General features: G+C 40.7%; 1 protein-coding gene across 9 annotated transcripts in view; it reads left to right on the top strand.

Moving 5' to 3' along the window:
- The first annotated feature begins 100 nt into the window (after positions 1-100).
- Positions 101-17315, top strand: part of YAP1 (Yes associated protein 1) — an 88287-nt gene continuing 71072 nt past the window's right edge. For 7 of the 9 annotated variants that reach the window (XM_030954847.1, XM_030954831.1, XM_030954823.1 and 4 more), the window contains exons 1-2: positions 116-468; positions 3388-3635. In XM_030954847.1, the coding sequence (XP_030810707.1) occupies positions 145-468; positions 3388-3635 (572 nt within the window). In that variant the 5' untranslated portion in view covers positions 116-144. Of the gene's footprint in view, positions 469-3387; positions 3636-17315 lie in introns of all 9 variants that reach the window. The other 2 variants (XM_030954867.1, XM_030954857.1) reach the window with 2 other exon arrangements.

Here is a 17315-nt window from a genome sequence, read left to right as displayed (position 1 = left end):
GTCGGCTTCCCGACCGAGGGGTGAGAAGCACCGGCGACAGCAGGACGAGCCCGCGGCCCGGGGAGCGGGGCATGCGGGACTGGGAATCCGGGCTCTGAGCCGCCGAGCCCCGCCAGGGAAGCGCCGGGGGGTCCCGACGGAGCCATGGATCCTGGGCAGCCTCAAACGCAGCAGCCGCCGCAGGCAGCGCAGCCCCCGGCCTCACAGCAGCAGCAGCCGCCGCCGCAGCCCCCTGGCCCGGTGTCCGGGGCCCCGGCCGGTGCGGCGCAGCCCCCGGGTGCGGGGCCCCCTCCGGCGGGGCACCAGATCGTCCATGTGCGGGGCGACTCGGAGACCGACTTGGAGGCGCTGTTCAACGCAGTGATGAACCCCAAGGGCGCCAACGTGCCACACACGCTGCCCATGCGACTGCGGAAACTGCCCGACTCCTTCTTCAAGCCGCCCGAGCCCAAGGCCCACTCCCGCCAGGTGAGGGGGAGGGAAGGCAGGGGCCCGCGCCGCGGGCGGGCGGGGGGCGGCCCGGCCGGGCCGTGCTCCCCCTCCCCGCCGCCGAGCTCCTCCCGGGGGAGGCGTGTGGGGGAGGGGGCCGGGGCGGGAATCCACGGGGCCGAGCGGGCGGGGGGCGCCCGGCCGGGACTGTCGGGGCGCTCTCTGCCGCCCCCACACCCCTTTATTTGTTCTTCCTCTGGGGCAGGGCCGCCTCCTGCGCCCCGAGACGCCGACGGGGCCGGGGCCGCGGCGGGAGGGCGAGCGGGCGCTGGCCCCGTCCCGGTCTCCAGCGGGGCCTCGAACTCCACATCCGCTCCTTGGCTATCTCGGCCTCACCGGGAGGGCGACAGTGGGGGTGAGCCCCTATAACTTGGGTGAAAACGCTTCGCTTGGAATGTCGCTTTGGGGTCCAATTCCGTGCCCTCTGTGGAAGGGTGGATGAAGTGGTGCCTAACCTACACCCCCTCGCCCCGTCAGACAGTAAATATGGATGTGACTTTTCCACCATTTCAGCACGGCGCTGGGTTGAGTAGGATTAACCCCCCCACATACACAGGCACGCACATCCGAAGTTAATTCCCGAGCCAGACGCCAGGTCCGACGGCGTCCAGGGTCCGCCGGGCGCAGCGCCGCATCCCGGGCAGCGGCGGCAGCCTGGGAACGGGGCTCGGAGCCGTGGGGCCTCGGCCGTGCCGGGCCGGGGGAGGGAGCGATGCTGGCAGGGCCGCGCACGGAGCGGGGGAGGGATGCGGGGCAGGGCTGGGAAGGGGCGGGGCAGCGCCGGGGGGAAGGGGCGATGCGGGGGCAGGGCCGAGGAGGAACGGGGTGGGGTATGCGGGGCAGGGTCGGCGCTCGGCCTTCGGCGGCTTTTGGTGTTTAAGCAGAGGGACTTTTGTACCAAGACCTTAGTGCTGGTGTGAATACGAGGGAAAGCTGCTGCTGTTAACCAACGTTTTGGATGGAGACTGTGCATATCTAGTCAAGTGTTATTAAGTAATGAACTTAGTTGCTAAGCTATAAAATGTTTTATTATTGGCTATTGTCACGTTATCTATGTAGCCAGTAAAGGTGAAACTCGCTGTGTACTGGTGCCTGGTACCCGTGTTGTTAAGGGCCTGTCAACATTTCCATTATTAAACTTCTGTTTTGAACGATTTATAACTTGACTTCAGAAGTTCATTCCAGGCTGAACCTTGGCACGTACTCTTCCAGCCTAGGAGTTAATTCATTTTCCAAATACTCAGAAAAGCAGTCTGGCCTTCGTATAGGAATACTGAAAAGAAAATTGGAAGGGGTGGAGCTGATCTGCTTCTGTAGTTTTGCTTCTGTGTTGCACGCCTTTCATAACACCCTGAAATCCAGCAAGGAATAAGGGGTTTATGTATAGTGTTCTCCCAGCTTGTGCAAATCTCATTGCAGTTCCATTGTGTACGAATCTGAATGGGTAGACATTCATCTAACACTTGGTGCTGTGTCTTGTTAAATACAGTAACTGCAGTTAAATAGCTGTCGTGTTTGAAATGCACTAAAAGTGTGTGATGGTCATACAACTTTTGGTTGTACTTTTAGGTTTAGCTTTCTATTCCTTGTGTATGGTAATCTTCGTCTGTAGAGCATATTTAGTTGGATCGCTGTTCCTTGAACCATTCAGTGGTTCCTAAAACATAAATTTGAAATCTAGCTAAAGCAAGAGAGAATCGTTTGCTTCATTGTGGACTGTTTTCATTTTTCCTTTCTGTTTAATTGTGCCACATAAACGTTCTGCTTAAAGAAAAGGTCTCTTTTCTATAAATCTGTGATTCCCAGCAATTTAAATATTGCAAATCCACTTGATTTACTACTTGCTTCTTTTGTCTGGATGTAAGTGCAAACTGATTTGTTTCCAGTTGAACACATGGAACTTCATGTGTGGTTGCATACAGATGGAGTGAAGCAGAATTGTAAGAGTGTGTAAGTGGGGCCTCTTATAGTGTAATACCTTGTGTAGAGAGGTGTGACAGGGACTGATACATGCATCTCATTATAGGTGTCAATGTTGTTCTGGTCTGTCTATGAAACCAGTTAATTGGTAAATATATTTTTAAAAGCCAATTTTACTTTAACAAGGTTTTCAGAGCTGCCTTTTCCATGTTGGACGTGTATTTAGTACTGGCAAGGACTTTCTGTGTACTTATGAGTGGTGACTCCTGTGAATGGGTTTGTGAGTCATTTCTGATTGACTGGTTCAACTGTTTGCTGAAGCTTTGATTTGGATAAAGCATGGACAGACTCTTCATACCCTCAAAAGTTTGAGTTATTAGGAAATGTTGTGTTCAGTCTTCTTGTTTAGGTTTTTTTAATGGTTGAATTCACAAGTCTTCCTCCATTGGAACTCACTGCTGCCAGTTGGCATTTCACTATTGCGTTTCTCTTTGTGTGATCTTTTAAACCCCTATGGTCTGGGGGGGGCAGGATAATGTGTGGTGTGTGCATCTACTTGAATCCCCACACCCCCACTTGAAAAGGAGAGTGGGAAATTAACTCCTCCAGCAGAAAGTGGGTGTGATGGTAGAGAGTGGGTGCAGTCCTGTAACAAACCACTCAATGCACTGGACGAGATCTGCTGACTGCAGGCAGGTTTGTCCTTAACCCTGTGCTGAGGAGTAGGAACTTTAGTTTTCAAAATACAGCTAAGGGCTCTCAACACATACAGTTAATATTTCTTGACTTGTGCAGGGGCTTTTAACCAAACTACATGGAAGCTTGCTTGAACAGTTACAACTGGAAAATAAGCAGAACTTTAGAACAACTGAGCTGTGAATTTCTCCTGAAACTTTCATTTAAAGTGAAATGTCTTCTGACAGCTGCACTTCTACTGAAATACAGGAATCTTAATAAAAATAATTTCACTCCTGGCAGGCCAGCACTGATGCCGGGACAGCAGGAGCCCTGACCCCACAGCATGTCCGAGCTCATTCCTCTCCAGCATCACTGCAGCTGGGAGCTGTTTCTCCAGGGACACTTACACCCTCTGGAGTAGTGACTGGACCTGGAGCTCCATCTTCTCAACACCTCCGCCAGTCTTCTTTTGAGATCCCTGATGATGTACCTTTGCCACCAGGTTGGGAGATGGCTAAGACACCATCTGGACAGAGATACTTTCTTAAGTAAGTAAATTTTTTTTTCAATCAGCTGTATCTCTGGCTCTTTTTTTTTTTTTTTTTTTTTGTTGGGATATATATGTTTTTACCATCTTAGAATGTCAGTAAATTTCATTGTGTTTAAAATATGTACTTTTAAAAACATGCTTGTCATTTCAAGTAGGGGACCCTACCACTTCAGTATTTCTCACATATCAACTCTGCTGTTTCTGAAAACTGTATGGTACTCTGTGAATATTTGTCCTATCTTAATCTTAGCTAAAGAATGTTATCCATTATATTGTGTACTAAAAAATCAGTGAAATTAGCATAGTCATTCTTGAACAATGAGACCTTTGGATTTGCTGAATATTGTCAGAGTTGTCATGCAGGTCAGGATACATTTTACCTCATTTTAATAGTGCAGATGTAAAAATACAGAGTTAACTTTAGAAAGTATTGTAGTGACAGTATGTCAGGACTTCTAATATTTTGATTAAAGACAATTGTTTAAATACACAACCAAAATGGTTTTTTGCCTATTCTTTCTTCCTGAGGTAATTAACATATGTGTTTGATTACAGTATTTGTGCTTGTAAATTAACTCATCTACATTCCTGGCATTGAAAAGGAAATTTCAGAATTTCTGACATTGTTTCATGTTCCTAGAGCTGTAACTTTTCCACACAGTGAAATTAGTATCACCTTTTCCGTAGCTGAAGAAAGTTAGGCATGCCATCCATTTGACACCCAATCCATCAGGAAGCACTTTCTTTTATTCTGTGCAGTTTTCGAAAACAGCAGGGACTTGTCCTTCATTCTGAAAATGTGCCCACCAAGACCATAACTTGCCTTCAAATACTTTGACTCTAATTTGAACTTTTTATTTAACAGCAAGTCTCTAAATAACCCATTATATGTAATTTGCAGGGTGGTGAGAGGTAACAGTGTTACTTATGGAAAACTTGTTTCAGCCAAGAAAAATGTATCTATTACTACCTTTCCCTCTCAAACATTGTGATTAATGCCTGCATCTGATTGAAATAGTTGAGCTTGTAGCTTCAAAAATAATAACAAATTTACATTGTCTGAAATGAAAATTGAACTTGCAGAACTTCTTAAAAGTGTTTCTTGTTCTTGTAGCTGTGGTATTCCCATACAGAGGAATTAGCCTTTTCTTTTTCAACCAAAAAGAGGGTGCAGTAGTTGTCTGAAATTATTTGAGCCTGGAAGTTCCCTTTTGAGAACAATCATTCTCTATTAGAAATGTGAAAATAAGCATTAGCTATAGATCTTGAAGATGTGATATTTTCTTTGGTGAAGTTTAACAGATCAGCGTGCTCTAGAATATGAGCTCTTCAGCAGGCACAAGTAGAAGATTTTTTTGAACTGTGTAATTTATGCCATTTGAGAAGTGTGGCTAATTGAACCTTGAGGAAAGAACAGAATGAGTTTTGAAATGAAAAGCAAACTTTTGTTTTGACTGTGCGAGAGCTCTTAAAGAGCACCTTATGAAGCATGAAAAATAGATGTTTGATTTTAAAGTTTTACTGCCACAAGTGTTTGTTCTTGATAGCTCTGTCAATTTTACAGAAGATGAAAGAGTTTAAGAGACAAAAAATGTCTTCCTGCTGTTCTAATGAATTTTTAAAATTGTGCTCATTCAGGTGAAATCAGAGTGGCAGATTTATTCTTGGAAAGCTTTTTCTGCAGTTTGATTATTACCACAAAAAATCTTTCCTTTTTTTTTTGCAAGTTTTTTTGTCCTTTCTTGGTGTCCTGGTATCCATTTCAAAGGGTCAGGTTTCAGCAAGAACAATAAAGAGCCTGAGACTGGAAAGTACACACAAGTCTGGCAAACTCATCTGCATGAGCAAGATCGTTTGTTCTCAAGCAGACATCCAAAGTAAATGATTGAAAGAGCTGCTAGCTGTGAAGGATGTGTCTTGAAGGGGAAAGGAGTGGAAACAAACCAGGTTGTTAGGAAAAAAAATAAAGGCTGTGCTTTTTGAACCTCTCCCTGCTGGGTCGCATGCTGACCTTGGGAGATTTTAAACAGTGTAATGGGCTGTTCCCTTTTGGCTTTCCTTGGGTGATACTCTGGTATGGGAGAGTCTAATGAGGACAGCTCTGTTCACACTTGAAGAACATTTGTTCGTAAAAGGTTGCTTAATACTATATGCAGGTAAGATCCACCAACTTCATTGGAGTTTTTTGAGATTTGTAAGGAGCATTTAAAGTACTAGCGCAACGTTTGCTCTGTATGTGTAGGAAGCCCAAAGAAATTTAAGACTAGTTTTGAGTAGCAAGTTTTTATACTAAAGGTTTTTTTTCAGTGATGAGTGGTAAGTTCTAGTTCACACCTACAAGCCTGCTAAAGCTCTCATCTTGCCTGGTTATACCTTAAACATTTGCTTGAATTGTGTGTACTAAGATTTCTGATTCTAAATCACCTTTAATGTGGTTCCTTCTACCATATGCAGATTTTTAGTGTCTCTGAGTATTCAGCTTTTTTTCTTCATTGGTTGCATCACTCCTTGTTTCCACTTGCTCCATGAACAGTCTGGTAATCAGGCTCTAGAAACATCTTTGCAGAATAGGTAACAATATTAGATTATTTCCAGATGTCAGTAAGCCCTATGGTTATAGTTATCATAATATGCTACAGTACAAAGAGAATAATACAAAATTGAGTACCATGCTTAATACACTCTGGAATTACAGTCACTTCCACTAATCAGTGGGTCAAGCACTGCAAACACAGTAATTTGTGCAAAGAAATGAAAATGGTGAATATGGGAGAGAAAATACTTAATCATGTGTGTGTGTGTTTATACAGATAGATGCACAGAGTTGTTTGGCCAGGTATTTTATATACACACCCCATGCAGCCATACACATTAAAAGAAGGTGAGGGCAGTACTATAGGGTTTGAACCAGAACTACTCTTGTAAATTAGACTATCATCTGGATAAATAGACCCCCATATGTATGAATGTCCAACATACGGTTTGCCAGAATTCCACTTATTAGCATTCATCTCACTGTTGTGGGTAGTAATGCTGAGTTTCATTTTCTCTTAGCGGTGATTTTGAGCAGTGGGTTAAGGCCTCCTTACTGGTAAAACTATATTTTATTGATACTGCTCCTTCAGTGGAGCTCATAAGTTAAGACTTGCTGGTTAGTAAGTGGTCACATCTGAGTCATCTCTCACTGATGTAGCCCATTCTTAAACATACAGTAAAGAAGCCGAGCTTGGTTTGTGTGGTGATGTCAATTGCATTGCTTTTTAACCGCTTCCTGTTAGCCAGCTGCTGCTTGACATTTCGGTGAACTGTGCAGAAAGATAGGGAATCGCTCTCGAGGCAAAAGATAATGTGCAATCGGAGTAGCAGACAGCAGCTTGCAGAAAGAATAGACAAATTTTGCTCAGTTTTAGAATTACTCTTGTATCATTTTAAATTAAAGTTATGCTTTTAATTCTTACAGAGCTTGTGTAATACTTCTTCTCTTGTTGTAGTGTGAGGAAAAGTTAACTGATTGTCCAGCAAACAAGTCTTGTAATTATTTTTCCTACAGGAAGTAGTTCTTGCAAGCAGTTTATCAACAACTTCCTATTTTTTCTGTGAAGTGTTGAATGACTTCCTGAAGGAGGCTAAGGTGGTTTTCATTAGTATTTGTGGGTGTGTTTGAGGTGTTTGTGCATCTGGCAGAAAAAAAGATTGCTGTTACACATTTCTCATGTGCTCCATATGGAGGTATGGTTTTGGGCGTTACAAAACCAACTAGTGTTAAGACAACAGGGAAGTTTGTTGCTACGATTTTTGGTTTTGTTTTTTTTTTTTAATTTCCTTATGTCACACATGAAAAATATCCAGTGATGATGTTAAATTTCTCTTGCATCCTGTTTTTACCCCTGACTTGTACTACCCACTACACCAATGTCCTCTGCTCCCCTTGGTCTTCCCACCCCACCAAAGTAATCTTGAAAACTAAGGACAAAAGATGTTAATTGGAAAAGCTGCAGCCACAGCTGCATATTTTATCGAATACCTCAATTTAGTGAAGTGTGTATTCAGTCATCAACTATAGTTCTATAGTTCAAGCAAGCTGGTCAGTAAAATAGCAGTATTGTTGGAAGCCAAAACTGTAGCCACTGCTTTTGATGGGCTTCTCCACTTTTGAAGATCTTTGGTTGCTAAATTCTATTTGTAATGTGTCAAGTCTGTTGCATTTTTATATTGATGATTTGACTGTTTAAGAGAATACTCAAAAGATCAAAGATCTCCCTAGAAAAAGCCATGAAAAAATGATACTGTGAACACTGTCAGCAAGTATCATTAGTATCAAGGAAAAGCATTAGTTAAAACACTTTCAAAGGAAAGCTTGCTGTGGTATGTTTTTGACAATTTAAGGGAAGACAGTCACAGTACTACTAAGTGTGTATTCTTCCTTCTACCTTTTACTTTGAAGAGTCCCGTGAAAGAAAATAAGACAATTTTTTTTCAAAATCACAGTTCTATTGAACATTTCAATATCTTTGAAAGGGCCGAGGAAGAATAAGGGCAAATATGCCTCATTTGTGTTAGCACTGAGACTGGGCATCAGTGAAAGCAGTGGCACACATTTCTTTCTGTTTGGTGAAACAATGTTATCCCTGCATTCAGTACCCTGCTGTACCGAGGTGATTTTATAAGACTATCCCAAAAAGCACTTGAGATATTTCAGGCAAACCAAAAACATATCTCGTGGTTTTCACAAATAGGGTATTATTAATTTATAAGTATATTGACATTTATTATCTTCAGAAGAACATAGAACTGGGGAAAATACAGCATCTGTGGCACCTAGTTGGAAGTTAAAAATTAATTTCTCTCTGAGGATTTTTTCTTAATTAGTTGTTGATCTGAACCTTTATTCTACCCATGGGTTTTTGTCTTTCACATATCTTTCATAAAAATAGTCTTTGTGCGTTGTAGTATCTGATTTTGGGATTATGTGCTTTAGGTATCTTGTACTGCTTTGTAGCACTGCTTTCCTATTGCCTGAATGAAATTTGAGATCAGTTTTATCTTACTCATTACCTGAAAATTTTTTATTGTGTCGAAAGCTGTAATTGTGACTAAGTCTTAACCAGTCTTTTATAATTAAAGTACTGAAGTATCTCTGATTAGTAATAAGAAGAGTATTCGAATACAGGTTTAATCAGAATTTCATGTTTAGAAAAATGTGCTTCTGCAGTTCTACTTATTAAATATTTCTTCTGGTTATATTTGAGTTAGAGTTGTAGCATGAAGCTCTGTGAGTGTAATTGCACTGCTATGGAACTACTTCTGTTTTCTGAGGTGCTGACTTCTAAGACAAACAAGAATTTGATATAAAACAAGATTAGTGTCTTCTGGATTTTTATCATTTTGCTTTTTTTTTTGTATGCGGAAGATGCAAAGAATTACAGTAATGGGGTTTTTAGTAGTCATCTGGCTTGTAGCACAGGATAGTCTTAACCCCTCAGCTACATGATGGAAATTCCTGCTTGATAGAAAGCAGTAAAATAATGAAAGCATCTTATTTGAAAATTCCCATGAATGTAAGACTGAGCACTACTACATCATATTTTTGCAAGAAGCTTCTAATGTGTAAATGCTGTTGAACTGATCAGTGGCATGTTTGGGTAAAATAATACCATACTTTTACAAGATTCATCTCTTAATCTCTTATCTTTCTCTTTCTGGAAATGAAAAACTAACAGTAGTTTTAAAATTCAAAATGTAAAGCCACCATTTATACTTTGCTCAATTTCCCCCTGCTATTGTGGCGCAACAGCTGTAAATTTTTAAAAGCTGACATAGCAAACAAATTGGATTTTTCACTCTGTCTGGTTTTAGACTAAACCCTCAGAGAAAGTAACTTTTTAGCACTGAGAGTGCTGAAATATTTAACATCAGGACCTAAATTAAGTCACATGTAAAAGTAAAGCAGAGTTCTTGTTGCTCTCAAAGACACATTTTCCTGTATGGGACGTAAGCACTGGATGCAGGCGCTTAAGGGGGTGATGCCCAGGAGAGCAGGAGGTGTTGCTCAGGGCTGAGGTACAAGATTAACTGTTAAAACTAGTCTTAGTTACAGGCAGTCTTGATTAAGACTAGACACCTCTCCTCTGCAACCAACCAAAGAAAAGAAAAACAAAAATTAGGTAAACAGCAACAGAGATATGTTATCCAAAACTAGGGATGTTCGCCTTCTTTTTATATGTGGCCAGAGCGCTGCATGTGTTTATCTTCGTAGCTGGAAACAAATTCAGATGATGTAATTAAATTTAGTTTAACCTTTTAAAACCGATAGCTGCTCAGTTCTCATATTAATTTGTGTCCTTGTGTTTTTATACATTCCAACATACTTGCATTTATTGTTTGTACACTTCTCATATACTTGTGCAGTAAAACTCAATAATGGTGGGTGGAACTTGCTGTCTTTTGCTATTTGAGTAAATATTCATTTTTTAAGGTGTGTTTTTTTCTTTTTTTTTCCCTCTCCCCATGACAACAAGCTGTGAGTGATTATGTAAATGCTGTTGTTTACCTGACTCAGTTTCTCATGTAAATTTATAAAGAAAATTTCACTTGGCTGAATGCAGGAAATTTATGGGAAATTTCTGTGAGTAGCAGTCCTCTGGTAGGTGCCCCTAAGACAGGGCCAAAGTATCATGTAGTTGGCCCCAGAGAATGACAGAATTGTGTCTAGGGGAAATTTAACAGCATGGGGGGGTTAGCATGATGTGACAAAAATTCTTGGAGGAATGTTGTATTGGAATGTTAATAGATAGATGCCAGGTACTGGCTGGACACTGTCCCCCAAATAGTTTGCTGAACCTGATTTTGATGTCAGGCTCTTTTGGGAAATATACCAGATGAACTGTATTTTTTGTTAAGCATTTGAATAGGCATTTACAGCATGGGGGAAATTTGGTTTTAATATGAAAACAGTGCCTCATAGCTGCTTTTTGCTAAATAAAACTGGAGTTTTATTTGGAGAACAAAAGTTTTTGTAAGGCGTGACTAAGCTGTGTCGCTGTTTCATGGCCTCCTGAAGTGCTTCTTGGAGTCTGTTTTCTGGGATTCACTCTGCTGCTGTTTTATTTGGCTTTTAGCTAAGTTACTTCAGGCTGTGTTTCAGGCAAGTATTCTAAATTACTGGTTAAATCAAAGTAATAATACAAAGCTGCCTTGTAAAGTAAGACTTTTACCAGTATGCTGCCTGTCGGTCATGTCAGTTGCTAAGGAGACAAAGCTGTCTTGAAAACAGTCTTGGACTTTGCTTTAATTTTGCTAACGAGGCTTTGCTGCGTCACAGTGAAAGACCAGATCTCTTTTGTTGAGTCTCTGACATGCTGTTTGGTAACTTAGATCAGTGTTAGGGGTTCAGTGTAGTTACTGATTATTACACTGAGGTTGTGAAGCCACTTTTTTTTTCTGCTGGATTGTTTTATAGGAAAGTCAAGTAAAGGTCATTAACTATTGCTAGTTTATGTCCAGTGAGTTCTCATTTGTTGATAACTTCGTTGGAAGTCTGTCTGCACTACACAAATTTGTTTTAAACCATGTTACAATTTCAAGGTTGCCTTTCCCTTTCTGATTCCCTAGTTGCAAGTAAACTTTTTTGCCTTTACTGGCTATGTTATCAAGTTACACATCTATGGTTGAATAAAGCATCTGAAAGGAGAGAAGCCTAGGTTTACAGGCAAAATGGAATTCTTTGATTAAAGGAAATAAATGCAACTCACAGGTATATTTTCTTCTTGGATCTTACTTCTCAGTTATTTTTTCTAATTTGTTGTACTTATTTGAAAAGCTTGGTTGACAAGTCCTCTGCAATTGCTTTGATTGCAACATTTCATGTAGTCTCTTAAAATGGTGGAAAATACAGTAAAAGAGAAATTTCTTCCTGTGTTGCTGTTGGTGTAGATATGATTAATAGACCTAAATGTCCAATGAACAAATAATTCAGTAGTGATTTTTATTTACAAAATTCTTGTCACTCCCAGAGCAGACAGCTTTGCATGAGTCAAGGGTATGAAATATCCTTAAAAAGGTGTAATCTGATGTATAAAAGGCTGTGACAATGTTGCTTTGAAGTATGTTCTATGCCATCTTTAGAGGCTGTTTTTATAAATATAAGAAGAACATGTTTCAGGGGAAAGTAATACTGTGCTGTAACTGTATTTTAGGTGTCCATTGACTTCAGTGATGGTCTTTGAGTCATGATGAATTGTACTCATTTAACAGTGAAATATTTTAAATACTTCCAGTTTTCAGTGAAAACAGTTAATAGTGGATTCGATGGTTACGTGGATTTGTACGCAAGTACCTGACTAAGCTAAAATTGCCTGTGTCCTAGTTCATGTGTGGATAGATTTTTGAAAGCTTTTTGTTATGCTGCTGTTGACAGAATTATGTTATCATGAGTCTGGACCTGTGCTTCATTTTTATACCTTCGGCCTCTAAACATATGCATGCTTAATTTCTGACCATGTATATCACTTACTTCTGGCCAGTGAGTATAACATTTGAACTGAAGTAAGCATTCTCTTTCATAACTGGTATTTAATGTTGCACTTTTTATGAGATTTTAATTCTAAAACTAAGCAGACCTAAGATTTTGGAACCAAATAATTAGTAAGTAACAGAGGGCATGAACGTTCAGATTTGTAGTGTTAGAACTGTTAATTGTTATGATTGTGAGGGTTTGGCTTTGTCTTTTTATTTTGTGACTAATGACTAACAACAGGAAAGAGATCTATTGGATATTTAACAATATCCTGGTAATTTAGACATTGTTTAGGCATAAGGAAGAGAAAATGTGAAACAAACCTTAGCATAAACAGTTAGTTAAGAATTAACATTTTAGCATCCTTGTTAACAAAGTGAAAGGAAGTCTTAATTACATGCTTTTAAAAATTGTTTGCAATTCAAAGTTGTCCCCATTTTTTATTATGCTGTCAGACGGGTCCTGACATGATCAGCTTTGTGTTATGCAAATTTATTAAGGAAGTTGGACAGTTCATTGTTTTTTTTTAATGAATTAAATTTCAGATTTATGTGGTAATATATCCAGGAAAAAAGAATCAGTCAATCAGCTTCATCATTGTGGTACCCATTTTCCAACTTTCTGTTTTAGTGTTGCGTTGGAGTAGGGAGCAGGGAAGCAGAGGGGGATGCCTTTGTTTTCTTCTGGTGCAACTATTTGTGTAGCTTTTGCTGACAGCTACAGTTTGAATCCTGTTTATGCTGTGATGGTGAGCAACTCAGAGATTGTGGATGAACTGTAACTGATTCCTTTGCTCTGCAATCTTGTTGGAGTAGAAGTGTAGGCTCCTGTCTGTGGCAAACTTGACCTTTTTAAAATGGCCTCAAATGCTTGCTCTCTAAAACCTAAGGGGGACGATTTTAAGTGGTTTCCAAGCTAAGGTAACAAGTAACTTACCAAATAGTTGAGGGAGTGGCAATAAAGTGAAAATTGCTGACTTTTGTCATGGATAATATTTATGTAAATCAGTTTGTGGGAAGAAGTCTTCTATAGTCGCAAGAAACAGTTGAACTGTTGTTTTGTACATGCATGTTTGTATGGAATTTATTTGAAATACAGGAGATTCTGGTGTTGATGCTTTTTACTTTGCCATAATTTGGATGCAGGATCTTTGCATAATTTTCCTATAACTTTGGAAAATTCTTTATGTGAAAGGTAAAGGTGAAAGGTATAAGTAGACCTACAATTTTGCTGATGCGTGGTGCTTTTACTTCTTAACTAGCTTATATGACTTCATTCTGATTTCTCCTGATAAATATATTTGATCATTACAGCCCTTACCTGCAGCTGGGACATGAACTTATGAGACCTTAGAATACTTTAGTATATACTCAGTTTTTATATACTGAAGTATATAAAAATGGAGTGCTACCATTCAGGTACGTGCCCACTGTTGATTAAAACTTTCCAGCCTCAAGTACCATATGCAGGTATTTATGCATGTACTGTCTCTCTTCATCTATTCAAATTGCAAGATACACTTCAGATAAAAGGTCTTCTCTTGTATAGGATGCAGTTCAGTTCTGTCAACTAAAAATCTTGTCTGTTCTGCAAGCTGCAGAAGGGTAAAGAAGATGCAAATTCTTGTAAGCAAGCACCAAAGAGTTATATTAAATTAATATATACAGCCTGAAGTGCAGTAGCAACTGGTGCTGTCACACTGTGCTTTATACCACAGTCCTTTCATTTGCACTTCATTAAGACTAGTAGGTTTTCATTTAGGTTAGTATAAATCTTGCATACCATTTGAGGTAATATTTCTGCTGAAGAAGAAAACATTTATTTGTCAAATCTATTAGGCTGTTTAGCTCGTGTTGATGCCCAGCATTTTAGATTAGTGCTGGTGGATCCTACAGCAAGGCTGCAATGCAGAATCAGATGATAGTGTTGTTTTGTTTATAATAGAGATATCTTTCTGAGTAACACATCTAAACTATACTTAAAATTATCAGGTGAAGGAAAAAATATTAGAAGATGATACGTGATAGAAGTGGAGATAGAAACTAGCAGTACTGGCAGTAGGGATGCAGTAGAAGTAGCTATGCTGTTCTCCCTAAGTCTCCTCTTGCTGTTCTTGAGGTGTTTGAGATGTTCATGATGTTCAGTTTTAAAACCTAGTGACTGCTGGGCCTGCTGACATTGCTTTTGTAAGAGAGCTTGTTAATAGCATCACTTGAAACTTCCTCCATTTATACAAACCAAGTCCAGGTGCCTGTCCAGGTAACTGTCCTGTTGCTAGTAGTGGTCAGGAGCAAATTTCTTGCCAAGACTGAGCAGGACAAGCATATCTTTTTGCTCTTCAAGCAAATACTCTTCTCTGAGAACTCTGCTGGCTTCCAACTGTCCTCCAAGACTTTTGTTGTCTGTGCCTGAAGCCCCTTTTAGCACTGGCTGCTTGCTTTGGCAAGGAATCTGTCTCACTGGTTGTTTGTCCACTGCATGAAGAAACACCTCCCATGTCTACTAAGCTTGGCCCCCATTAGCTGCATTCAGTGGTGCCCAGTTCTTACTTTAAATATGACAATGAACAGTTGGTGCATATTTGTTCTATTCAAGATTGCTGTCTCTTCCTCTTGAAACTACTTCTTTTGAAATTTGAAGATCTGCCAGATCTTCCTGGAATATAAGCTTTTTTTCAGTTAACCCTGCCATCCTTCTTTTTCATATCCTGAACTCATACATTTTCCAGTTTTTGTTATTTTTCAAGTGAAGGGTTAGGAATGTTTTCCAGCATTCACCATTCTGAGATTTTCATCTAAAAAGTACCCGTTTGTCCTTTTACTTGTCCTTGTCCTTTTACTCTATATACCTGTTTTTTCTCCCCAGTTCGTTGCAGTTAGCAGTTGACCAAAAGTAAATTTGTGTCATTGGGGAACTATGGTGCTGCTGCTGCTGCTTTCTTTTGGATAGATTCTGGAGTACAGACCCCTGTGGAAGTTAGCAAGAGTCCCATCTCTGGTGCAAGAGCTGCTGATTCCTCCTTCCTTGTGCTGTGTGCTTGCTTTGTAGTTTATTACTGGTAGATGTTTCTTCGTGTCATATCAGGACCTTTCTGCATCCTGTAGCTGCCTTTTGTTTGTTTTAATAAAAACCAACAATACTTGCTGTTCCTAATTAGATTGTGTGGTCATTGGTTTCTGAAGCTTATTGTGATTACTTCTGAAGCTTACTTCGGAAGCCCACTGTGATTGCTGTGTCTGCAGAAGGGGAGCCTTCTGTATAAACTCTGGGATGCAAATACTTCCGTTGGTGCATTCACCTCAAAAGAGAAAGGTCATCTGCACTTGCATCTGGCTGGTATTTGGGAACTGCTTCCTCCAAATGGAAGTGTGCTGGTTTGATAAAATGATGTGTATGTGCTTTAAAATACCCAAGCAAGATCCATTTCTAGAACAAAATATTTTGTGGATGATGGGACACATGTACTAAATGATCTACTAGATTTACTGAACCTACTCAGTGTATGTAGGTCTTGAATGGAAATGTGATTAAAGAAGTGAGCAGTGGCAGTGTACTTGGAAGATGGCTTATGTTTCTTCATATACTCAGTTTCAGTGATGCTGAACAATGTCAGTCTCAACCATGCTTTGAAACTGTCATTTGATATTCTACTAAATTTTCTGCCTATACCATGCTTTACTTCCTAGTATCTGAATGCCAGATGCTTATACCATATTTTGCTCCGTCATACAGTGTATGTCTGCATAGAACAACAGTTCGGTAACCAGAAGAGAAGTATTTGGCTCTTCAGAGTTGTGATTTCTTTAAAGATTGTCAACCATCTGTAACTGATTTTGCGATTCGAATATGTTGTTTCAAATGTAGCAATTAGTAAATAAATAATAAGAGACAGTTGTTTGAGTCTGAAAAGCACCTGAGTAATTAGCTCAGGGGAAGCTTTCTTCTCACAGCAGTAAAGGTTGATTTATTCTGCATAGACAGCTCAGCATTGTTTTAATGCTGAGCTCTTAAATTGACTGGAAGTACAAAGAATCATGAATTAACAAGTGATCCAGACATGGTCTGGGTTTTTTTCTCTGTTTTCCTCCTGAAGTTCACAACCATAGCCATTAGTGTCATTAGTATTATCTATCTAACCTAGTACTTAGTGAAGGTGGGTCATCCATCCAACCATTCTGCTGAAAGCACACAAATGTTGCTAAAGCCTTATCAGGTCAGAAGTGACCTGTTGAGCCAAATCTGGAAAACATCCAAGGCTGGAGATACCGCATCCTCCCTTCCTCCTATTAAAATGATCCTCCATAAGATGATTTCTCTGCAGAACAGCAGAATATCTAATGTAGCTCCTGATGGACACAGTGATTTTGTAAAGGGGCTGAAGTTTCTCTATTAGCCAAAAAAAAAAGTTTATTCTTTAGATGGAATTTTCTTATGATTAAAAAAAAGCAATTAAGGAAGTTGCTATATTGGGTTTGCATAGCAGGCTTTTGATAGCAGGGGGGCTATAGGGATGATTTCTTTGAGAAGTTACTAGAAGCTTCCTCCATGTCTCACAGAGCCATTGCCATCTGGCTCTAAGAAGCTGGCAAAGGCCAAAGTCATCAGTGACAGGTAGTTCTTCTGGAATAATGTATTTAAGAAGAAGGGAAAAATACTGCTGCAGAACAGCAATAGCTGAATAGAGGAGTGAGAGTATGTGAGAGGAACAGCCCAGTAGACACTAAGGTCAGTGCAGAAGGAGGGGCGGGGGGTGCTCCAGCCTCTGGAGGCGAGATTCCCCTGCAGCTCCTGCTGCAGCCCATGATGAGGCAGCTGTGCCCCTGTAACCCCTGGAGTCCATGGAGATGCAGAGATTCACCTGCATCCCCTGCAGGACCACATGACAGACCAAGTGGATGCCTGAAGGAGGCTGTGACCCCATGGGAAGCCCACACTGTAACAGGCTTTTGGCAGCACCTGTGGCACCACAGAGAAAGAGGCCTATACTGGAGGAGGTTTGCTGGCAGAACTTGTGAGCCCATGGGGCATCCACACTGGAGCAGCCTGTTCCTGAAGAGAACCCTATGCTGTGGGGAGGACCCACACAGGAGCAGTCTGCAGCCTATGGGTAGATCTCATGTTGGAGCTGTTATTGAAGGGCTGCATCCCATGGGAGAGACCCCA

The sequence above is a fragment of the Camarhynchus parvulus genome, chromosome 1 (assembly GCF_901933205.1).
Source record: "Camarhynchus parvulus chromosome 1, STF_HiC, whole genome shotgun sequence".
NCBI classification, from domain to species: Eukaryota; Metazoa; Chordata; class Aves; order Passeriformes; family Thraupidae; genus Camarhynchus; species Camarhynchus parvulus.
Note: the sequence above shows the minus strand (reverse complement) of the source record. Positions and strands in the feature narration are given on the sequence as shown.